The sequence below is a fragment of the Chiloscyllium plagiosum genome, unplaced genomic scaffold (genome assembly GCF_037043375.1).
Source record: "Chiloscyllium plagiosum isolate Xiang-an unplaced genomic scaffold, Cpla_swu_hap1 HiC_scaffold_14, whole genome shotgun sequence".
Classification (NCBI taxonomy): domain Eukaryota; kingdom Metazoa; phylum Chordata; class Chondrichthyes; order Orectolobiformes; family Hemiscylliidae; genus Chiloscyllium; species Chiloscyllium plagiosum.
This window is the reverse complement of record NW_028270152.1, coordinates 24,022,188-24,046,200: the sequence shown is the minus strand read 5'-3', so window position 1 is coordinate 24,046,200 and position 24,013 is coordinate 24,022,188. Positions and strand designations below refer to the sequence as shown.

The window sequence follows — 24,013 nt, the reverse complement described above, 5'->3', positions numbered from 1 at the left end:
CACACAGACGGTGATGCGCATATGGAATGAGCTGCCAGAGAAGGTGGTGGATGCTGACACAATTGCACATTAAAAAACACCTGGATGGATATATGAATAGGAAGGGTTTAGAGGGATATGGGTGAAATTCTGCCAAATGGGGCTCGATTAATTTAGGATATCTGGTCGGCATGGAAGAGTTGGACTGAAAGTCTGTTTCTGTGCTGTACATCTCTATGACTCTATCCATTGAGTTCAAACCAAGATTAAAAATACCATTATTTCACCGGCATATAACATAAAAGGTGATGGATAAAAATCTTAATAGATTTATCATACTTCATTACCCTTGCCTTGGTTTGCACCATTTTCTGAACTGACACCTTGGGTTTCAGGCAATGTTTAGTTCAGAATCGGTTTACCTTCTACAGTATTACCAAACTGCACTTTTTAAAATTGTATTTTCTATAAGTTAGTAAGACACAGCTTTTCCTTAACAAAACCATACTGACTATCCCTATTAATCATGCATTTCCAAGTGACAGCTCATTATGTCTCAGAATTGATTCTAACGATTTTTTTACCACCAAAATTGGACTAAGCAGCCTATAATTATGTAGCCTATTCCTCTCAGCCATTTTTATAAAATGGTACAATGTTCACAAACACTGACACCTTGTCTGTTTTTTTAGTGAGGATTAAAAAATAATCCTCAGAACATCTGTTCTTTCCTCCTTGGCTTCCTTCAATGGATTGAGATATAATCTGTCTGGACCTGGCTACTTATCCACATTCAAGTATGTGAATCCCTCTAGTCCTTCCTCTCATATTGTGCTTTTAGTAGATAATATATCACACCCCTTCTCTTTAACTAAAAAGGTCTGCATCAACCTGTTCTGTTGTTCAGACAAAGATGAAGTACTTATTAAAAACTCTGCCCACATCTTTAACATCTGCGTATGAATTACCTTGTACATCTCTTATAGGCCCTCCCCTTTTGCTTTGAATGTACTGAAAAGTGCCTTTGGGCTTTTCTTGATTTTACCGGCCAATATTGTCTTCATAGCTTCTCTTTGTCAAACTTAATTTTCTTTTTTACTTCTGTATTTTCTATAATGCATCACACATTTTTCACTCTTAAGATTGATTGTGACTGTCATATGCTTTCTTTGTCTGCTTTATCTTTGTATATGCTTCCAGATGAGAGGATTCTAGATTTGCCAGCTTTTTTTCTTTGTGAGGACATGTCTAGAATGTGCCTGGAGCATTTTGTTTTTGAATGCATTCCACTGTTCAGTCTTGTTTTTTTTTACAAATAGCTGAACCAGTCTACCTTTACCAGATCACCTCTTAGCTCTATCAATTTAGAATTTTACTCTTGTTCTGCCTTTGTCCTCTTTCACAATATATATTATGGTCACTGTCTCCAAAACGGTTACCCACCACATGCTCCCTCCACTTGCCCAGTTCCATTCCCTGACAATCTAGAATTGTACCCCTCTCATTGGGCTTATTACATCGAAGCTAAAAAATGTTCTCTTGAAAGCTGTTCAAGAGTTTTGTGCCCTCTGTGCCTTTCACACTGATCATATGCCTGCTGTTAATAGAGCAGATCTATTACAGCACTATTGTATTTACAATCAGAAATTTGTTCTTCCATCTCCATCTTCCATCTCCCTCCCACTATTTGAGGTCTGTCTACACACCTAGTAACATGTCTGCCCCTCCGTTGCTTCTGAGCTCAACCCATGTCTTTATTTGATGATTTATTAGTGTGTCATCCCTTCTGTCAGCTGTAATTACCCATACCAATCCTTCCTTATTCCTTCTCTATCCTGCATGAGAACTCTATACCCAGGGTTGTTGAGTTGCCATTCTTGCCTTTCCTTAAGCAAGTTTCCATTTTAGCAATGACATCATGCTTCCATGTGGCTATCTATGCCCGCAGCTCATCAGTTTAATTGCTATACACCTTGTATTTATAGATGTATCTTTTCGCAGTGCCAAATTCTTGTGCAACACACATTTTTACCTGTCTCCCAGCTAACACATGTGGGAATAGTCCAGTTGTGACCATTAATAACAGCACTCTGAAGTATTAAACATTTTAAACATGTAAATAGCATTACAATTTATAACTTGTACATATCCATGTTTTCCTAATTGCTGTGGCAAACTTGTCAGGGCTAATTTTCTGAATTAGTGTTGCTGATAGGAAGTACCAGCCTTGCATATTTGAAAATAATGGGCACTAGACCCACAATTATTCATACACATAATGTCCCCAGCATGAAAATAATCTCTACATTGTCTTTTCTCAGGCTAGTGTTTAACGAACAGTCTGAGCTGCTATTTTTGAATGAACTTGCTTTGTAAACACAGTGGCAAAAAACAATAAAGACCCAATAAGATTCTATATCACCCACAAAAATTGCTTGTTCTTAGTTGCAGTAAGTCCTTTGTGAAAATGTTTAGTGAAGAAGGAAATATGTAGTGTTTCTGACTCAATGAAGAACTTCTAGTGACAAATAAAAGTTTTTTACTTTGAACCCCAGCTAACTTCCATGTTGAACTGAGGTAGAGAGGAGTGAGATGTAATAAACCCAGAAACCAGGTATCCAGAGCGACTGGCTGGGTTTGTAATACAGAGTCCAGTACCTACATGACCTGGACACCTTCCTACATGTAGTCATAGATTTTTGACATGAGCATTATATAATCTCTAAGATTACTGGCACCTCCCTTGATATTGTTAAAACCAGACTTGGCACTACTGTGGTGTAGTCCTATTTCTAACCCATCTTCAACCTACTGAGCGAAAGTGAGGACTGCAGATGCCGGAGATTAGAGTTAAGAATGTGGTGCTGGAAAAGCACAGCAGGTCAGGCAGCATCCGAGGAGGAGGATAATCAACGTTTTGGGCAAAAGCCTTTCATCAGGAATGTGCCTTTCATTCCTGATGAAGGGCTTTTGCCCAAAATGTCGATTCTCCTGTTCCTTGGATTCAACCAACTGAGCCTACTGGGAGTGCTGGGTCAGTGAAATTATACCAATTTTTGAACTTTGCGACCGTTTCTTATCCCTTGGTTCTCTGACCCACTGTACTTGAGCAAATCTAATTCATTCATTTTACTTTATCTCCCCTTATTTATTTCTGTTCCTTTAAGAGCCCTATGCTCCAACTAATAAGAGCTGCACTGTGAGAATGTTTCAAGCTATCAAACATTCAGGAAAATATCTCACCTTCAATCAGCATAACTTCCAATAGCCATTAAGGCAGGGAACAGAGACTAATGGAACTGGTATCTTAAATATGCATCTTTTCTTTGGACAAGGCTGCGTCAGTTGCTGTGCGATTGATTTTATTCTGAAAAGCTGCTGATAGAAGCAGGTTAATGTGTTGCTGCATGGATTCCTGTTGTGGGAAATGCTGTCAATCTTTTAGGCTCTTAAGAAACTTCATGATTCAATTTCCATGGCAACTTTGACAAATGAATGATGGACACAATTAGCAAAACCTGTTGGAGTAAAAAGGCAACCTCATCTGCCTTCCTTCGAGTGTTAACTTTTCAGGATCTGAAGAGATTAGAATATCCTTCTCACTGATATTCCTGCAGTGTTCATACCATCAATAAATTAAATGGAAAGTTCAAAACTTACTGCAGTGTATATGATAGTAGGACTCCAGATTTGCTGCAGTGCAGGTTTTAGTGCCAGAATTAATGAGATCAAGGTTCTATTTGAATTGAAATTTGTAGTCTTCTTGTTGTGTAGTGCCTCCTGCTGGGTAATACAGAAATACAATTATTTATTTAATATGTGGAAGAGAAGAGTCACCCCTACCTAAATTTTAGAGATGAATAGAAGGAATTGACTTGAATTGGAACAGGGAAACAGGGTTAACAAATCGAGTTTGATGTGTCTCTTCTTCAGGGCAATACTGCACTCAAAACGTTAACTCTGTTTCTCTCTCCACTGTCAATGTGCTGAGTTGCTCTCACATTCTCTGTAATTATTTCAGATATCCAGAATCTGCAGTAGTATGAATTTATTTGAATTTGAAATGGTGTCTTTCACATCCCTAAGCATTTCAGATTAGTGATTACATGAAGTACGTTGCAGACACATAGGTTGCCAGTGAAGTATATGGCCTCCCACAACTGTGATGGCAGAAGTTTGTGTTTCACACTGGGTGATCCATGCAATGCATCAGTAACCTGAAGGGTCTCTAATAATGTTTACATCATTTTTGTTTTGTGTGAGTTGATTGTAGTGCTTTTGATTGTATTGACAATATTAACCCCTGGAGCCTGTTTTTTTTTGTAATATATGTATTGCTAAAATTGACAAAAATGTAAGCCTTGCTATCCTCCAAGTCTGTCTGCACTCTCCTACAATGAAAGTCAGTCATTAATCCACCAACCATGCTGCAGCTACTAAGAAACAACTTAGTGGGAACACAAGACCAAGCAAAGGCACAGGGAAGGTTATGAAAATGTGCAGTCGATTATGGTATGGACAACTCGATAGTTTACTTGATGGTAAGAATGGTTGTTTTGTGCTGGCTTTTATTTGTGCATTATGGCCAAGAAGATATCTGGACAATCAGTAAAGAATCACTGTTGTGTTCATTGGAACTAAACTTGGGTGAATTAATCATGCAGGGCCCAGTCAGAAGAGGAATTTATTGGTCATCTCTTCCCTTGCTGCAAGCTCCTTTCCATCCATTTTGGTGCCATTTCTGATACTGGGACTGTCACCACATGTGACCTCTATTTTCATTTAATGGATAGATACATGCAGCAACATCAGATTTATTTGTCACAGACAAAGCAGCAAAATATTTCAAAGCATTTCAAAAGTGTGATATCAAACTAAATAGGGATATTAGGACAGGTGGGTAAAGAGTTAAGGTTTGAAAGAACATCTTAAATGAGAATAGAGAGATAAAGAGGTGAGAGATTGCTCGTGGAAATTCCAGTGTTTAGGGTATAGATACCTAAAAACATGACTGCGAATGGTGGATTGTTAAAATGGAAGGTATGGAATCATAGAATATTACAGCACAGAAGGAGGCCATTTGACCCATCGTGTCTGTACAGGCTCCTGAAAGAGCTACCTGGCTGGTCGCATTCTCCAGCCCTACCTCCATGGCCCTCTAAATTCATGATATTCAAATATGTATCCAATTCACTTTTGAAACTCCTGTGGAATCAGTCTCCTCCATTCTCCCAGGCAACACAATCCAAATCCTAACAACTCGCAGAGTAAAGTAGTTTCTCCTCATTTCACTCCTTGATCCCTTACTGAAGATCTTAAAATTGTGACCCCTAGTTACTGATATAACAGCTAGTGGAAACAGAACATCCTTCTTATCCTGCCATCTTGTGTTGCCCCACCACCCCTACTGTTATTCTCAATGATCAGGCAATCTCTGCATATTTCCTCATTTTGCTTCCTACTTATATTCCCTCTCCCGAACTCTGGACTTTCTGTGCCCAACTAGGAAGAGACTTTCTTTCAAGTTTCTTACGACTTTCCTCTCAAATTTACAATTATGCAGTGCTTGGCCTTCAATTTATTATAGCTTTTGTAGATACTGATTAACTAAGTCAGAATGTCTTGACCATTTTCAATGCCCTATCTCCAATAAAACCATTCATCTCTGTAAATCTAGTTTTTTCTCCTGGTGCATCCATAAATTCCGGCACCTTGTGTCAAGTGATGTAATTCTGAATATATTTGACATTCAGTCGGTTTAACCATATATCATTAAATATGATTGCACCTCTTAATGTATTATCAAATTATGCTCTCCATTATTGAAACTGCTCACTATTCTAAGATCTGCCAAAAATGCAAAGATTAATCTCTAGTTTCTCTTCTCATAAATTATCCTCTTAAATCACCCTCCCTTATCTCCCCTACCTCCCTCATTCTCACCTTGACGAATAATTATAAGCAACTCACTACTTTATTGTCACTAAGATTGAGGCAATCTATTCTGCTTCTTAATCTTTACCTGCTCAGTCTAACAGGACAAAACAACCTCAAATACTCTTCGTACGCATACCTCTGAACTCATCTTTCTCTCAGTTTTCTTCCATCATCCATTTATGGTCTCTACAACCTCATCATTGCAGTGAGACTAACCCCCTCCTCCCTTAATTCAGTTCTGACCAATCTATTGAGCAATCAACTTTCTTTTCTGAACCCCACGTTAGCTGATATTATTAATGGGTTTTTCTCCATTTCCAACCCAATGTTCAAAAGTGCTGTATTTCATTGTGCTATCATTTGCCATTTTTCCTACAATATTACATTTGAACCTTCCAGATAGTTTGTAACATGGCCACTGAAATAGCCTTTGTAAAAGTCAGAAATCACGCCTTTTCCGATTGTGACAATAAAAACCATCGGTCCTCATCCATCTGCAACCTTTGGCACAGTTGATGAAACCATCCTTATCCAACTGCTTTACCCATCCGATGGTATGTTCCTAGTTTATTTTTATTTTTATTTATCAAAACATAGCCATAGAATCATCTATAATGGATTCTCCTCCCATCTCTGCACTGTTGCCTCTCAGTGATCGATTCTTGGCTTCTGTTTCTCTTCTACAAGCTATTCTTCAGCAACAAATTCTGGAAACATCAAATCACCTCACGGCTTCTTCCTTCTATTTACTGTAATCTCTTCCAGCTTTGCAAACCTTTGAGCTATCACTCTGCATTTTGTGGCCATGCTTTCAGTTGTCTTGGTCTTAAGCTCTGGCGTTACCACATTAAACTTTCCTGTCTGTCCACCCCTCTCTTTCTCTCTGTCTCTGTCTCTCTAAATCTCCTCTTTTAATATGCTCCTTAAAACTAATCATTGATCAAGTTTTCGCTTTTCTGCCCTGATATATGCCTTGGGATGCTTTACATCTTGTGTGCCATTTAAATGTAGATTGTTTTTGTCATGTATAGAAGTAACAAATTTATCAATGAAGGTTTCAGCAGCAGATGAACTGATGAAGGGTTGGGATCGCACAATGTTACAGAGGTGGAAATATCATGTAGGTGGTAGGTAATAAGTAGATTTAAATGCAAGCTGTATTTCTGCCTTATTCCTTTAATGGTTATGTGAAATTGTTGAACTTCTTTCCTTTCAATGTAAATCTGTTTCACAGACATGCTGCAAAGTGCTGAGAACACAGACTGCAGTGTATTAAGGGAATATCTCAGCAAGACAAAATCTCTAATTTGGCAGTTTTGTCAAAGTTTGAGCAGACATCATTTCATTGGTTGGGCGATGTCTGCAGGGTTAATGGTAGTCACATACTCAAGGACTTTCTGTATGGTGAGGTAGCGAGAGCCAGATAATCAGTAGGATACTCAATACTTCACTTCAGAGATGCCTATCAACTTGACATACATTTCCCCAAACAAATACCATTGCACCTGGCAATCACTAGCTGACGACAGAGGAAAATGGTGACACTTCCTGTGGAATACCACATTAGCCAATGGCTTCTACAATCTGGCAACAGATGCCAACACAGCCCGACCAACTCTTAATGATGCCTGGTATCTTCATGTGCCATACCTGTCTCTCAAGGATTAGCCTGTTCAGCTATCAGCCAAAGTGTGCAGTGTGAAGGCATCCTCACCACCCCAATCTTAATGGATATATTAATGTATGGCCATCATCCTTCATAGCTGGAAGAATATTAAGGACAAATAGTTGGGTGAATATTTAATAACCACCAGAAGAACATCAGCATTTAATACACAACCATTATAAACAGACATCAATCCCAAAGGAACTGCTACAAGGAGCTCAAGCCACCTATTCCAGATGCAACACATGTACAATAAACTAAAGTCAGAATTAACACACTGTTGAGGAATACAAGGGGCCTTGTAGCTGTGCTGTTGCTGTGAGCTGCAAAGGGAAATCGTATATTTTCCCTCTCCAACATCAAGTGTCAGCCAGTTGCTCTGAGCCAGTGGAATTTAAATGCAGGCCCAGAATTTAAACAATCCGGGTCTCAAACTGATAATAAGAGAGGGGCACTGGTGGTGGGGAGGGTCGGGGTGGAGGGGGAGGGAGGGGAGTGAGGTGGTTGTGATTGATATGCTCTCCTCTCTGTCATCTACACATAAAGCATACTCGGTTAAAAAGCCCTCCCCTATCCCACTAAAGCCATCTTCAACCAATGTATTAAAAAATAATTTACACAAAAATCTTGAAAGAATCTGAGCATCCATAATCAGTTTAAAACATTACAAACTCCCCCTAAAAAATATCTGTGACCAATGAAGTGGATTACTTATTATTGCAATAATTTTGGGAAATTGATGTCTTCGCTTACCATGACAGTGGAAGTTAATTTATCTTATCATGTATTAAGATTGAGGGCTAGAATTTATTTTTTTTTAAATCTCAGAATCTGCAAACCCGTTCAAGTGGAATTTGTGGTTTACTGTTACTTCACATGAGATGTGGCTAGTGCTTGTGATCCATCCCTAAGTGCCTTGAACTGAGTGGCTTGCTACATCTATTTCAGAGGACTGTTAAGAGTCTTGAAGTTACTTGAAGTTAAATGTAGTAAGGGTGGCATGTCCTTCTTTAAAGAGCCAGAGGGAATCTTCCTGATAATGATTAATAGTTTCACTGTCACCATTACTGAAACTAATTTTCAATTCCAGATTTATTCTGGTCCACGATATCTGGTCAGCATGGACAAGTTGAACTGAAGAGTCTGTTTCCATGCTGTACATCTCTACGACTCTATGACTCTATTCATGGAGCTTTGAACCCATTTCCCCATAGCATTGTCCTGATCTTCTAGATTATTGGTCCAGTGACATTACACCATCCCTCTCCACTTAATGTTAAACTATGAAGTTGGAAGAAATGGTTTAATGACTGATATATACATTTAGATTATATTAATAAGGTAATGAAATACTACGATAAATCATTGACCTGATTAGAGGTAATTACAGATTCTCATATTCAAGAACAAATAAGTGGAACTATATTCAATAAATGAGATCCATAACAGTGCAGTGTTTCACATACAGCTAACAACATTGTTAATGTTTGGATCTTTCCTGTTGTTTAATAATAGTTTTCCATTGGTTTTTAGGTATTTGGACAAAGCAGTCCCGTTCCTGTCGGATGAAAGAGAAACGTGCAGACTTTTCCGTGGGCCACGTTGGAGGAAGAGTGATTGTTGCTGGAGGTCTAGGTAAGAGTCATCCTTGAGTGATACTGTTTACACTGAGAGGGCTGGGGAAAGCATAGCCATCAGATTCCCATTCATGGGTAAAACAACAGATCCAGCACTCAACCACCTCGAACGTTAAGTGATTAAATCATTTAGACAAAATTAAAGGGGGTAAAAAGAAATCAGCTTATCTGAGGATCAGCGCCAAACACTTAAGGGAATCAATCAAATCTGAATGTATCACCACATTTACCCTTTTGCGAAGATCAACACAAGTGAAAAATACAATTGGCATCTTTTCCGTGCTAGTGAGATACTTAATGGATATTTAAATGTAATAATAAAGCAACTCAACAGCCCATGTTCTAATGCATGATATGGGGACTGACCTTCCATGCAAAGTGATTTGGCAGTAGCATTGCAATGTAACATGTTGACTCCAAAATGTAGTATATAAGGGCAGAACTGGATTAAAAGTGAATCCCTGTTGTGCCCAATGACATGGTCAGGCTGGTTTCAGATTCCAGGGTCCACAGTAATTTGCTTTTATTTATATGGTCAGGCTGGTGTTTTGGCAATGCCAACCTCTGTAGATGGAGTGTGCAGGTAGTCAGTGCCCACGTAGCATTCCCTGAGGTTTTGGAGAATTCTGGCCAAGATGATTATCTGTAGAAGGCCAAAAAGTTACAGTCACCAGATACTCAATCAGACTTCCATTATGAGAATTGTCAACATCGGATTTTTCTCCATTGACTGGCAAAATATTGAACTGTGTATAAATGAGATGAGATTAGGTAATGATGAGATGTTAAGGCCTGCAAATAGACCTCTCACTGCTTACTAGTGTAATTCTTGATTCACTGTTAAAAGCTTGGCTGGAAAATCAGATTTCTTTTCTTGACCTTGAGATCTCATTTTTCTGGTACAGCCGTATTTTTCAATTGACTCACTCGCCATATCATTCAGGTGCTGGGAAGATTCAGTCAAGTATTTGTAAAAGGACAAAAAGATCATTATTAGTCAATGGTCTAAAAAAATTGATAGATTCTCAAAGAACACCAGGTTGACAAAATGGAATTGTTCAAGATTAGAGTGGTGCTGGAAAAGATTCTGGATTAGTGGTGCTGGAAGAGCACAGCAGTTCAGGCAGCATCCGAGGAGCAGTAAAATCGACGTTTCGGGCAAAAGCCCTTTCATCAGGAATACAGGCAGAGAGCCTGAAGGGTGGAGAGATAAGTGAGAGGAGGACCTGCTGTGCTTTTCCAGCACCACTCTAATCTTGACTCTAATCTCCAGCAGCTGCAGTCCTCACTTTCTCCAAAATGGAATTGTTGACAAATGGATGGAATATCTTCCAGCAAGCTTTGGATTGGATGGAAATTGAGCGAGTTCTGAGTCTCAGGATTACAAATGAGTGAAAATACTGGGATGGGAAAACTTAATCAGGTTTCCAATTCATTCAGCCAAAACAGAAAGACAGAGACTTGAAGCTTTTACTGCAAGCTTTGGAGGTCTTCTTCTTTTTGAATCCCTAAAGTCTTTCTGAAATAGAAACTAAGGCAGAAAGAGTTCCAGGCAGCCACCAGCATAGGGTCCCATATCTTTTCAAAAGCCAGGTTTTCCAACAATTAACAACAATAAACTCAATATTTTATCACTCAAAAAGCTTTGCTTGACTGTTTATCCAAAGTCACTTGACTTTCTGTGTTTAGCGGTTGGATCACAGTTCACATTAAAGAACTTACCGCATTTTCCAAGAAAACACTATGAATTCCCCTCCCCTGAGTGAAATTCCTGAATAATCCAGAAAGTATTCAAACAATTTATTATCTTTCACATTTTTACGTAATCCATATGTAGTTCCAACAATTGCAAGAATACATTTTGCTTGCCTGAACTCAGACTAGTCATGGCAGTGATTATTTAAAGTTAAATCTTGTACTTGATGTTGTGCAGTGGGATCTTATTTGCTTGGGTATTGGTTACCATCATCAGGGGTATTTAAACTTTGGGGAAAATCCATTTGATCAGAGGAAATAAAAATGGTACATTTTTAATTTCAGCTTTTGCAATGCTTTTGTAAGCCATTCAATTTATAGTCTTGCATAAATAAGAAGTGCCTTGAGTTTGTTTGTTCTTCAAATAAAAAGATTGTACAGAATTTAACTGCTGTGTATATAAAGAAATTATATAAAGAATGTATATAAAGAATGTCTGTATGTGAAGAATTTTTTTATGAATAAAGTATATTTTTGACATAAAAAAGCCATCCAGTTTAGCTCCATTAAACTCCAAGAACTCTGAGCCAGCTGCTGTTTATCTTTGACATTTATTGCAGACATTTTTTGTTGTGTTTTCAGTTAATTGACAAGATAACAAGCCCTGTATTCAGAAAAATCAATTTATTGTAGCAAGTTCAAGCTTGCCTGATTTTGCTGATGTACTCAAATCTATCACACCAGAATATCACAATTATTAAGCCTTTGTTACCCACTATATCAAGAAGAGATGGAATTTGTATAAACAGTAAGTTTAACGTCTGTCATTGGGAAATTGTTATCAATGACTTAGACACAGGGATGGAATGTACTATGTCCAAATTTGCCAATGATACTAATGTAGGAGGAAAGTGAATGGCAATAAAGAAATTTTTAAAATTACAAATAGAATCATAGTCATACAGCACAGAAACAGACTCTTCCAACATGTCCATGCCAACCAGACATCCCAATCTGACCTAGCCCCATTTGCCAGCATTTGGCCCATATCACTCCAAACTCGTCCTATTCATATATCCATCCTTTTAAATGTTTTAATTGTAACCATCTCCACCACTTCCTCCGGCAGCTCATTCCATAAATGCACCAACCCCCAATCCCCTTACTTGAGGGGGGATATTGTTGCATTGGAATAATTTCAGAGGAGGTTCACCAGATTAATTCCAGATGTGAGGGGTTTGTACTATCAGAAGAGATTGAGCAGTTCTGGCCTGTATTGCTGAGAGTTTAGAAGAATGAGAGGATATCTAATTGAGGTATGTAAGATGCTAAAGGGGATCGATGTAGAGTGGATGTTTCCTCTCATGGTGGGAAAGTGGAGAACTAAGGGGCATGATTTAAAAATAAGAGGTCCCTCATTTAAGTTGGAGATGAGGAGGAGTTCCTTCTCCAAAGGCTTTTTTAGTTTTTGGAATTTTCTTCCAAGGAGAATATTGAGGTCTGAATATATTCAAGGTTCAGTTGGACAGATTTTTGATTACAAGAGAGCCAAGAGTTTTGGTTGCAGGTAGGAAAGTGACCACAAAAGGATATTCTTATTCTAAGTGAAAATAAGATCATGATCAGATCAGCGTGACCTAACTGAAAGGTAGATTAGGCTTGATGGTCCTCTTCCTCCAGACAAAAGGGGTAGCCATGGGCACCCGCATGGGCCCTAGCTATGCCTGTCTCTTTGTTGGCTACCTGGAACAATCTATCTTCCACAGTTACACGGGCACCACTCCCTACCTTTTCCTCCGCTACATTGATGACTGCATAGGCGCCACCTCGTGCTCCCGCAAGGAGGTTGAACAGTCCATCAACTTCACCAACACATTCCACCCTGACTTTAAATTCACCTGGACCATCTCTGACACCTCCCTCCCCTTCCTGGACCTCTCCATCTCCATCAACGTTGACTGACTCAAGACCAACATTCTACAAACCACCGACTCCCACCCTACCTCCTGCAAAAATGCCATCCCATATTCCCAATTCCTCCACTTCCGACGCTTCCGAGGATCAGTTCCAACACAGAACACACCAGATGGCCTCCTTCTTTAAAGACTGCAATTTCCCCTCTTACATGGTTGATGATGCCCTCCAGCGCATCTCATCCACTTCCTGCACCTCCGCTCTCAAACCCCACCCCTCCAACCGCAACAAGGACAGAACCCCTGGTCCTCACCTTCCACCTCACCAACTTCCGTATACATCGCATCATCCTCTGCCATTTTTGCCACCTACAAATGGGCCCATTACCAGAGATATATTTCCCTCCCCACCCCTATCTGCTTTCCATAAAGACCGTTCCCTCCATGACTACCTCGTCAGGTCCATGCCCCCCCCCCCCCCCCACCCCCACCCAACAACCCACCATCCTCTCCCGGCACCTTCCCCTGCCACCACAGGAATTGCAAAACCTGCGCCTTCACCTTCCCCCTCACCTCTGTCCAAGGCCCCAAAGGGGCCTTCCACCCATTGTATCCGTTGCTCCCGATGCTGTCTCCTCTACACTGGGGAGACCAGGCGCCTATTCACAGATTGCTTCAGAGAACACCTCTGGGATACCTGCATCAACCAACACCACCACTCTGTGGCCAAACACTTCAGCTTCCCCTCCCACTCCATTTAGGACATGCAGGTCCTGGGCGTCTTCTATCTCCACTCCCTTAATACCCGACTGGAGGAAGAACACCTCATCTTCCTCTAACCCCATCGCATCAATGTGGATTTCACCAGTTTCCTCATTTCCCCTCTCTCCACCTAATCCCAGTTCCAACCTTTCAGTTCAGCACTGCCTTCATGACCTGTCCCACCTATCCATCTTACTTCCCACCTATCCGCTTCACCCTCCTCTCCAACCTATCGCCTTCACTCCACCACCATCCATCTATTGCACTCTCAGCTACCTTCCCCCTAGCCGCAGCCCCCTTCCATTTATCTCTCCACCCCTGAGGCTCCCAGCCTCATTCCTGATGAAGGGCTTTTGCCTGAAATGTCAATTTTCCTGCTCCTCGGATGCTGTCTAACCTGCTGTGCTTTTCCAGCACCACACTCTTGACTCTAATCTCCAACATCTGCAGTCCTCACTTTCGCCTTGATGGTCCAAATGGCTTATTGTTGCTCCTTTTTCTGATGATCTTATATATGATCTGTTCCTAAGTATAAGTTTGATTAAGTGAGGAAATGCACCAAATCGAACTATCACCAAATTGATGGTGAAATAATTTCCATTGGTAATTTTGTATCTTGCTGAATGTGTTTGTTTCAGTAATCATTTGGAAACAATGGAGCCTCAGAATGACAATTAAATGGGACAACTATGATCTGAAGCAGGTCATGAGCCAAATAGACTTTGTGAAGCTTTAACAGTGATGGGTTGTCTGGATGAGCTCTCTATAGTATTAAAATCAGGTTCCCAAGTCATAGTTGAGAGCTTGAATTCCCAGACCTCCCAAGGTCAGGAAATGTGGCAGCTATAGAGAGATAGAAGAAGATGGTTCAAGAAGGTTACATTCATTTTAAGGGTTTGAGGGTTAGAAGGCATGCCACCCCCAGCAACCACTTCCATCATCACTCATACCCCACCACCAAAAATAAGCCTTCTGCCATTCATGGCTTGTCCTTGCTACCAAATAAAAACACACCAGCCTGAGACTCTGGCTAACAATCCACCAACTCTCTGCACCACCTCTCCTTCCCCATCTCAGTATCAATATTTGGAACTTTCTCTTTCCTCCGAGGGATTCAGGAATATATACAGAGGCAGAGTACTGAACTATCTCTTCAGAAACATCTTTTATAAGTCCCTCATTGTCCTTCTTCATCATGGCCAGAGCATCAGCTCAATTGGTCTCCTGCTTCTGTACAATTACATCATTGACTTTCGTGCAGTATTGTCGGATGTTCCTCTGGGCTATGGAAATGACACTGACCCAGGTACCACTTCAGACCAGGCTGACAGGGTCTTGTGATGTGGTCTCCTCTGCTGGTCATGAGGGAAGAGGATGGTTCTCCTTTGCAAACCCCATCCACTAGGATATCTAGATCCCTGTCAGCAAGACAGGGTGCCAGCTGGTCATACCTTCCATCACTGGGGCAATTCATCAGATGTAGGGATCGCATAGTACAGCTCCAGACTGACAATCCTAATTCACAGCTATATTTCAGATAGAATGCCAACGGCATAAATCCATGGAGATCCCAGCAATGGCAGGTATTTCTGCCTCTGGTGAGAGGAATGATATAATGAGTGGGCTGTCACAGAGGTGTTGTGCAAAAGTAATGAGGTATGTTTTGGAAAATAGCAGGAGAAATAGCACTGGGGTTCACAGCAATAAACCCTGTATGAAATCTGGCACAGTTGGTTTTTGGTAAAATTCAAAATCATAAATTGGATCATAAATTGGACTCTTTGATTTCAGTGTCAAGATCACATTTCTACCAGTCTCACCCTGTTTTCCTAACTGATTTGTCAATGTCCACCATGTTCAGGGCAAGGGGATTCCACCCTATCTTTTCTGTTTATGGATAATGATGCCGTTGGTTTGTATCTTCAGTACTTTTCTGCTTTAATGTCTCAAAATACAGCACCTAGTTAGTGAAGGTAAAACTAAAAAAAAAATTAGACTTGAAATATGCTTGCAGTTGTGTCTAATAGGCTGCTGTCATGTGTGGAGAATGATGGAAAGTATCAGTGACCATGTCATTAGCTTCATCACAAATTAGAGAATGGGAAAAAATAAACTGATTTCACACTGCCTTTACATTTATGAGGGTGAAAATCGAGGTAATGAAATAAATGTAATTTTTGTCATGATGAAATTAGCTCATCTGACCAGAAATATTGTTGTGTTTCTTGTCAATCTCAGATAAAATGATCACATTTTGTAAGGAAAATATTACCCTCAGAATTGCTAGTTGCTAATTCATAACTCAATTTCACTTTATGCCCAAGAGAACTTATTTTTTGCTATGTTCCCTAAGAAAATATTGTCCTATCTCTCTGATTGTCATTTCTTGTACATCTCATCCAACATCACAGAGCATGACACTCATCTCTTTTTACATGAATGTGAATATAATACAATGAGTATATGTGTGAAGAATCAATAACCCAGAGCTGTAGAGCTCCTTCCAAACTGCTTCTGGTGTTTCTATTTAGAGTCATAGAGTTGTGCAGCACAGAAACAGATCCTTTGGTCCAACTCGTCCATGCTGACCAGATATCCTAACCTAATCTAGTCCCATTTGCCAGCACCCAGACCATATCCCCCCAAACCCTTCCTATTCATATACCTATCTAGATGCCTTTTAAATATTGCAATTGGACCAGCTTCCACTACTTCCTCTGCCAGCTCATTCCATACACGTACCACCCTCTGCATGAAAAAGTTGCCCCTTAAGTCTCTTCTTTATCTTTCCCCTCTCACCCTAAACCTATGCCCTCTAGTTCTGGACTCCCCCACCCCAGGGAAAAGACTTTCTCTATTTATCCTATCCATGCCCTTCAAGATTTTATAAACATCTATAAGGTCACCCCTCAGCCTCCAACACTCCAGGGAAAACAGCCCCATCCTATTCAATGTCTCCCGAGATCTCAAATCCTCCAATCCTGGCAACATCCTTGTAAATCTTTTCTGAACCCTTTCAAGTTTCACAACATCCTTCCAATAGGAAAGAGATCAGAATTGCATGCAGTATTCCAAAAGTGACCTAACCAATGCCCTGTACAGCCGCAACATGATATCCCAACCCATGTACTCAATACTCTGACTAATAAAGGAAAGCATACCAACGTCTTCTTCACTATCCTATTTAACTATGACTCTACTTTCAAGGAGCTATGAACCTGCAATCCAAGGTTCCTTTGTTCAGCAACACTCCCTAGGACCTTTCCAATAAGTGTGTAAGTCCTGCTAAGAAAGCCTTGAAATTTCAAAAAACATTGGCATAAATGTCAAATATGTTTTGATTTTGCTTACCAACTACTTCATCGTGTGGCTTAAAGAAGCTCACCTTTGGTCTAACTGAAAAGTATATTTAAAGAATATCATATTTCAAAACAAATGAGTGTGTATTGTTGTCAACTTAATTTTTATAAGCATGGAAACATCCTTGAAATAAATTGTAACTGGTGTCCATTGTCAAATTGAGGATTTGTCTTCTGTTTGGAACAGGCAAACCTGCTGGTATGTTTCTTAAACTTGAACATTTTAAGGCTATGCTTATTTTGGAAGAAATAACTGCAATTACTGGCCCAGGACAGGAAGAGAGCTTTCCTTTATAAAAAAAAAACTTCCTAACGCAGAGCTGAACAATAAAGGCTGTGATGTTCCAGCTTCGATGTACTCGGCTTAAACATTTCTGACAAGGACAAAATCTGGAAAACAGTGTAGAAAGGCATAGTTCCAGACCAATGCTTGATTGTTTCCTTTCTGGACATCTGTTTTTAAATGCTTTTATAGTTCCTCTAAATGCAAGCCTATGATTTTAAACAGTTAAATTATTCGGTTTTCTATTTTCATATTATCCAACTATATATCAAATACTGATTTTCGCTTTATATTAGTGGATACATACATACATAAGATTAGTTCACAAATTTGGAGCTGACACTGACTGGAGTGTATATGAAATTGGTGGTTAATGGTATGCATTTAACTTTTGGGACTACACTCATTTATTCTTGGATTGGTTGCAAATTTGACCTCTGTAAGTTCCCAGTTTTCTGCTCCACTGAAAACAGCGATAGTATACAGTAGTGGACTAATAATCCAAACAGTTGAACTGATAATCCAGGGAATGCAAGTTGAAATTAATTACAGTAATTTTACTATGAATTCAGTTTATAAGTAGATGGAAATAAAAATTATCAACAGTAAAAATCACCATTAAGCAAAGTAGTCAGACCATTGTAAAACTCCCAGAGCTTCATTATCCTTTAGAGAAGAAAGCCTACTGTCCTGGTTTGTCTCAGTTCTGACTCTTCAGGCAGAATCTTTCAGATTTCAAGTTTTCGGTGATCAAAACCATTGTGGGGCCTCAACCCTGTTCACAGAAGCAGTGCGTCCAGGGATGATTTTACAGGAGTTACAAAACAAATGGATGCATCCGAGAATGCCATTGAATTAAGGGCTTTCGGCTGGTTGTGGAGGAACAAAGAGAGTCAGTCCATGAGACTGAGGTGAGCTGGCAGTCTTCACCAAGTACGTGGTGATAGTGCTACTGGTCTGCATGGAATGTGAAATGGTGGAGTGAAACAATTGGAGGCAAAAGTGCCTCTCATTCAACACTTGTATTATTCTTAAGACAACAGCAGTGTCCAGGAAATTGGATGAAAAATTCAAATCTCCAATGTGGAGAACCTCAGACTTTATAACAAGAATCTTAGGGCCAGAGACATTTGCTGTGGGCTCTTAAGTCTCCCATTACCTATCGGGCTGGAGACACCATGGCAGTGGTACATTGGAAAATTGTTGAAAATTTGTTGCTGGTGAGCCTCAACTAATTTCGCTACTTTCAAGTGGATTATCATAACAGGGGTAAAAAAAGAGGCATTGGGCTACACTTTGGGGAACTGATACAAGCACATTCTCCAAAATTTTCCAGCCTAGTAGAGAACCAAAAGTACATGGGTAAAATCCCCTTTGGTGTAAAGTATCATATGTAGGCAGATGGAAGAAGTGAAAGGCACCAGTATCAAACCCAAAGGAACACTCCATATTTTTTAGAGAGTGTGTGTTGGCTTGCCAATTGGCTACTACATGTAGAATCAGGAATCATTGGTGATCTTTTTCTCCCTTTGTTCAGGAATGTTGAAGCCAATTGTATGGACATAAAACTTGTCAAATTGAGAGTAGTTAATTCCACACAGATTTAGGAACTAGTTTGAAAGACTAAATCTCTACACCCTGCACAGCACTTCTAAATAGTCTGTGGAAAAAAATTAAATTTAATTATCATCCTGTCATTTCTCCAGACTAATGTTTGGTGCACAACCAGAAAAAAATGCTGTTTTTTTTCATGTTGGAGTCCTTTTACTTGCCAAATAAACTGAGCAGAACATCATTGCTAGATAAATCCTTGCCCAAAGGATAGGAATACAAAGACTTAATCACTTACCTTCAAGGGGCAGCATGGTGGCTCAGTGGTAAGAAACCCAGGTTCGATTCCTGCCTCAGCCAACTATCTGTGTGGAGTTTGCACATTCTCCACCTGTCTGCGTGGGTTTCCTCTGGATACTCTGGTTACCTCCTACAACCCAAAGATGTGCAGATCAGGTGAATTGGCCATGCTAAAATCCCCATACTGTTAGGTGCATTAGTCAGGGGTATGCAGGGAAAGGGAATGGTTCTGGGTGGGTTACTCTTCGGAGGGTCGGTGTGGACTTGTTGAGCCAAAGGGCCTGTTTACATAATGAATCTAATCTAACCACTCCAGCAACTTCTCTTCCAATTAGTAAGCAATCTTCCTGCTGTTTTAGTTCCATCAGAACACTGGAAATTTTCAATAAATATTATATGTTAGAAATTATTTTATGTAAGCTTAGAAGCTATTTTATTTTATAATCATACAATATTTTGACTAAGGAAGGATGCTTATATTGATCCATATAAATAGCTGGGTTGCACTTGCCCAAAAGCTATAATTCTCTTCTATACCAACTGAGCTATAATTGGAAAAATTCCCTCCCTCCAATGCCCTTTTCTGTTCACAGAAACATAAACACTAATGCTTTTAACATGGAGGAATGCTCTCACTCTTCAAATATAATTGCAGGTCAGGAGAATTATTGAGCCCTGCTTGGTTAATCCACCCAGAGGATCCTGGGTGTAATTTTGAGAAGGCAATAGGGGTCTGACCATCAGCTGATGTCACTTGCTCCCCATGCCTGTTTTTGAGACGGCTGGCTGCATCTTGTGGCACTCAGGTAGACATCAGTTCAGTGATGGGATCTCTCTTCGAACAAGAACTCTAGGGGTGGAAGTCCTGCTTGTCAAAAACTATTGGCCAATTAGAGATGACAGTTTCTTTTAAAACTGATCAGCACCACTGGGAGACAGTGGTTGCTGTTGGCACAACAACCATCTGAGGTCTTGCATTGAGTTGGGTGTATCGTGAGTGATGGTGTGAGGGGCTTTTCAGGGTAGGAGAAGTCAGAGGAATGAGCAGAAAAAATGGCAGGTGGCTTTTGCAATGTTAGATTCTTCGATCAGGCACTGAGTTCCTTAACTAGGCCTCTCTCCCCATCCCTTCCCAGAGTTTGCTTATTGTCTTTCTTAGATGGCATGCCTCCCACTATGGGATTAATTCTGGCAAAAGTGGGATCAATTAATTAATTGCCTACTTAAGGGCTTTAATTGGTGGGTGCAGAAAAGGCCTTTTGACCACAGACATAATTTTGTTGCAGACAAAATGATAGTAGGATCACAATCTTTAATTTCCCACCTGATTAAATGTTGCCTGTTACCAAACTTGTCATAGGTAATGGCATCAATTTTGCTTCCTTTGTCTGCCTGATAAAAGCATTTAAGCGTTTCTTAAATAACTCCACTGATTTTGCCTTCATTCTTCTATTTGGTATTCCATTCCATATGTTCCTTATTTCTTTAATGAAGAACTTTCTGATGTCAGTCTTAAATGTACATTTTAATATTTTGAACCCGTGTATTGTGCCATGCGTTTACAATTTGGGATTTACACCTTCCATACATTTAGCTATCTTGTCTACCTATATAAGATTGTCTCAAGTGTTTCCTTTATATGTAGAAAAGTTCAATAATCTCAAGTCTCTCTTCATAATGAGATCTCTTCCATTAGGGTTCATCATTTTGATCTCTCTTACTATCTCAATGATCAAAATCAAACTTGACGATCTTTCAACCAAAGACTCCAGCTATAATTTCTGACCTTGTTATTTCCCACGAGGAGTGGTACTACATAGAGAATAGAAATTCCTGATTGACAACAGCATAAGGAATTGTTACTTGTTATACTTGCCGAATATGTTCTTTATGTGAGATTGAACCATGAATGTGTAAGTTAGAGAGATAGTATATTTTTAAATAGAGTAATTTTTCCGAGGACACAAAGCTACATATCAAGATGTTTAGCTGTGAAAATGACTGTGAAAATGTAGCTTAATCCTCACATGAAAATAGGTAACTTAACATGTAATGGAGAAGAAATGCAACTTGATGATACTGTAATAAAAACTCAGAATTGATTTTGGGCCAAACCAATTACACTTCAGGTGATCTGTAAATGGTTAAGTACTGGCTCCTTACTTTGTTGCATTTTATTTGACTTTCAGGGAACCAACCCTCGCCACTTGGATCAGTGGAAGGGTTCAATCCAAACAAGAAGAAATGGGAAATTCTACCTGCAATGAATAATCCACGCTGCTCTTGTTCCGGTCTCCAAACTGATAGTATGCTCTTTGTGATCGGTGGTGTGGCACAGGGACCTACGAATGCTGTGGAGGCCTTGTGTGACCGAGAAAGTATCTGAACACTTTCAAGCAGCAAGTGTATGGATCAGTACTTACTCAAGAACTTAGAAGCTTCTTGGTCCTGTCAGTGTTGTTTGATTCTGGTAAAGAATCTCAGTGTTGTCAGTGAAAGCTGTTAAAATATATTTTGTGGTTCACAGATTTAGAAGAAAAACTTAAACACAAAGGTGATGTTTTCTCTTGAACTTCCACAAGATACATAACTATGGATTAATAATAGAGATGGGCTGAGGCAGTTATATCCAATCACTTATTCCATTGACATCTTTTCAATCAGGATGGATAATTTGTTAGTAGAAAGCAACATTGGAATAGAATTACTTTGTATTGATGGTATTCCCTTGTGTCCAGCAATAGATATCATCCTCCTTCCAAAAGACAGATGCTAAAGATTTGAAGTCAAAACCAAATGTCGAAATCTCAAGATAGGAAAGTGATGGATACTTAGCAGTACTCTGTTACAGTCAGAGTTAGCAATGGGACCATGAGGTTGAAGATTTTCAAGGATAGCCCCAGTTTCATGTTTGCTATTTGAAAATTTGCATGAGTCTGGATAATGATAAGGTAATCCATAGACTCTTAAGATCTTTTGCAGCAGTTTACATTAACACAGGTACAATCTGCCAGCCTAACAAACTATTCTAAGTGAACATTATGTGTTCCAGATTGAGCAGAATCCTAGTGACATTGCTGTGTTCATGCCCCAAAAAGTGCAGTAAGATTTTTATATTGTCGCACTAGTGGGAATGCTGTGACAATTCTGTAATCATGTTCTAACACTGTCATTTTTAATTATGTTTCTTTAATAATGTCACATCAGCTTAAGCATTGTAGAGTACTGTTATATTAATACAAGTCATATATTTGTGCTACTCAAATCCAAGCACAGAAAGTTTCTGCAGTACAGAATAACAAGTGTACGCTTCCTAATAAAGGATTGTACACTGTATAAGCAGTATATTATGACAGAAGTCCTACATAAGATTAGATTCTTGAGAGGAGCTTGGACTGCGAAGCTATGAAATGTTGTAAAGGTGGTGTGGCAATCCAACACCTGCTTTAAGTTTATTTAATTGGTACCAAATTAAGTGCTTTTAGTTTGTTGGACTGTTATTCTAGAGGAGAAGCGGGTGCCACTTCTGAAATGTATACAATAGTAATTATACAGTAGCATTAATAGCAACATTTTAATAACCCTTGCTGCTCCTGTTCCAGTGGTGCGGCACAGGGACCTGTTAACACTGTTGGAGGCCTTGTGTGACCGAGAGTGTCTGAACACTTTGAAACATACCTACATTGGTATTGGAACAATATGGTCACTGCTGGGTTTCTATGTCATTGTAACATCAGTTTTAATTCAGTAGGGGATAGATACCACTACAGGACAAGTTCACACAGTACCACTAGAAGTAAATGTTCAGCCATATGAATTAGTATGAATCATACTATGTTTGAAGCTATAACTTTAATGTCAAATTAATGTCAAATCAAAATTATGTTGCTGCGGAGCAACAGAAGTAATTGTAGTTCAGAACAAGACTTTTGGTTCATTCTAGCTCTATTGCCTCTGCCATTACCCACCTAAGACCTTATTTTAATCAATTTCATTAAAACATAGGGCAACACAGCCGACTGAATTAAATCCAAGACTTGACTATTCTGCCAAGTTTGCAGATAGTAGTCCAAATGTCAGAGAAAGATGGAGTGCCTAATTGTTTATAAATAGTTTAATTTCATTGGGGGAGTGGATATGCATTACTACCGTGTCTCTCTTGTCACAGCAGTTTAATATTTAGCTGCGAGCAATGGTGTTCTGCAGAAGTGCCATATCAGATCAAGGAAGGAATATTCATTAGCATTGTTCAAAATCAGTTTAATGGTGGTTCCTTTAGCTGTCACTGTAAAAGGAAGTTTTTTTTTAAGCAGGACCACTCCAATAATCTATTGTGAGGTTATGTTGTTGCATTTAAAATACTGAAAAGTTCCTTTTGAAGGTTAACAGATTACTCCAGTGTTTCATTAGATATATTGCCTTGTGATGTTCATATGGAATAATTACCCCAGCAAATTATCAGTGCACCATTTCTTTAGCACAAGTGGCATTCTTATAGACCTTGCCCCACTCAAACTATGGTTAGCTTCCTATTTTAAAATGAAATCAATATAGTTGCTTTGGATTTCCTATAATAGTATCACAATACAATTGAGGTGTCTACTAGAGTCTTGCACTAGTGTAATGAAGGTTAGTTATTTTCTGATTATGGTAATGCTATTTTAGCAAGTAATGTTATAATAATGATGCACTATCAATGTAAGATATTTTAATTGTGTTACTATAATGTCATTGAGGTTTCATTTGCTTTATCACACCAGTGTGATCCATATTCCTTCAATAGTATTGCATCAATGGAATCTATGGGAGTTTCTTATAATAGCTCAAGTTTCTAGCAAGTCTGTGTGAGTATCCTGGGAAATGTTATCAGTGTAAATGAAATGTTAGGTTACTTTTGTAGGTAATCAGTGTGAGTGTGATGTCTGTAGAAG

General features: G+C 39.4%; 1 protein-coding gene across 2 annotated transcripts in view; it reads left to right on the top strand.

The window, feature by feature from the left end:
• The window catches only part of klhdc8b (kelch domain containing 8B), a 103,201-nt gene extending 79,674 nt beyond the window's left edge, over positions 1–23,527 (top strand). For both annotated transcript variants that reach the window (XM_043707832.2, XM_043707833.2), the window contains 2 exons: positions 9,116–9,217; positions 21,272–23,527. In XM_043707832.2, coding sequence (XP_043563767.1) covers positions 9,116–9,217; positions 21,272–21,468 — 299 coding nt within the window. In that variant the 3' untranslated portion in view covers positions 21,469–23,527. The remainder of the gene's footprint in view (positions 1–9,115; positions 9,218–21,271) is intronic.
• Positions 23,528–24,013: the final 486 nt, after the last annotated feature.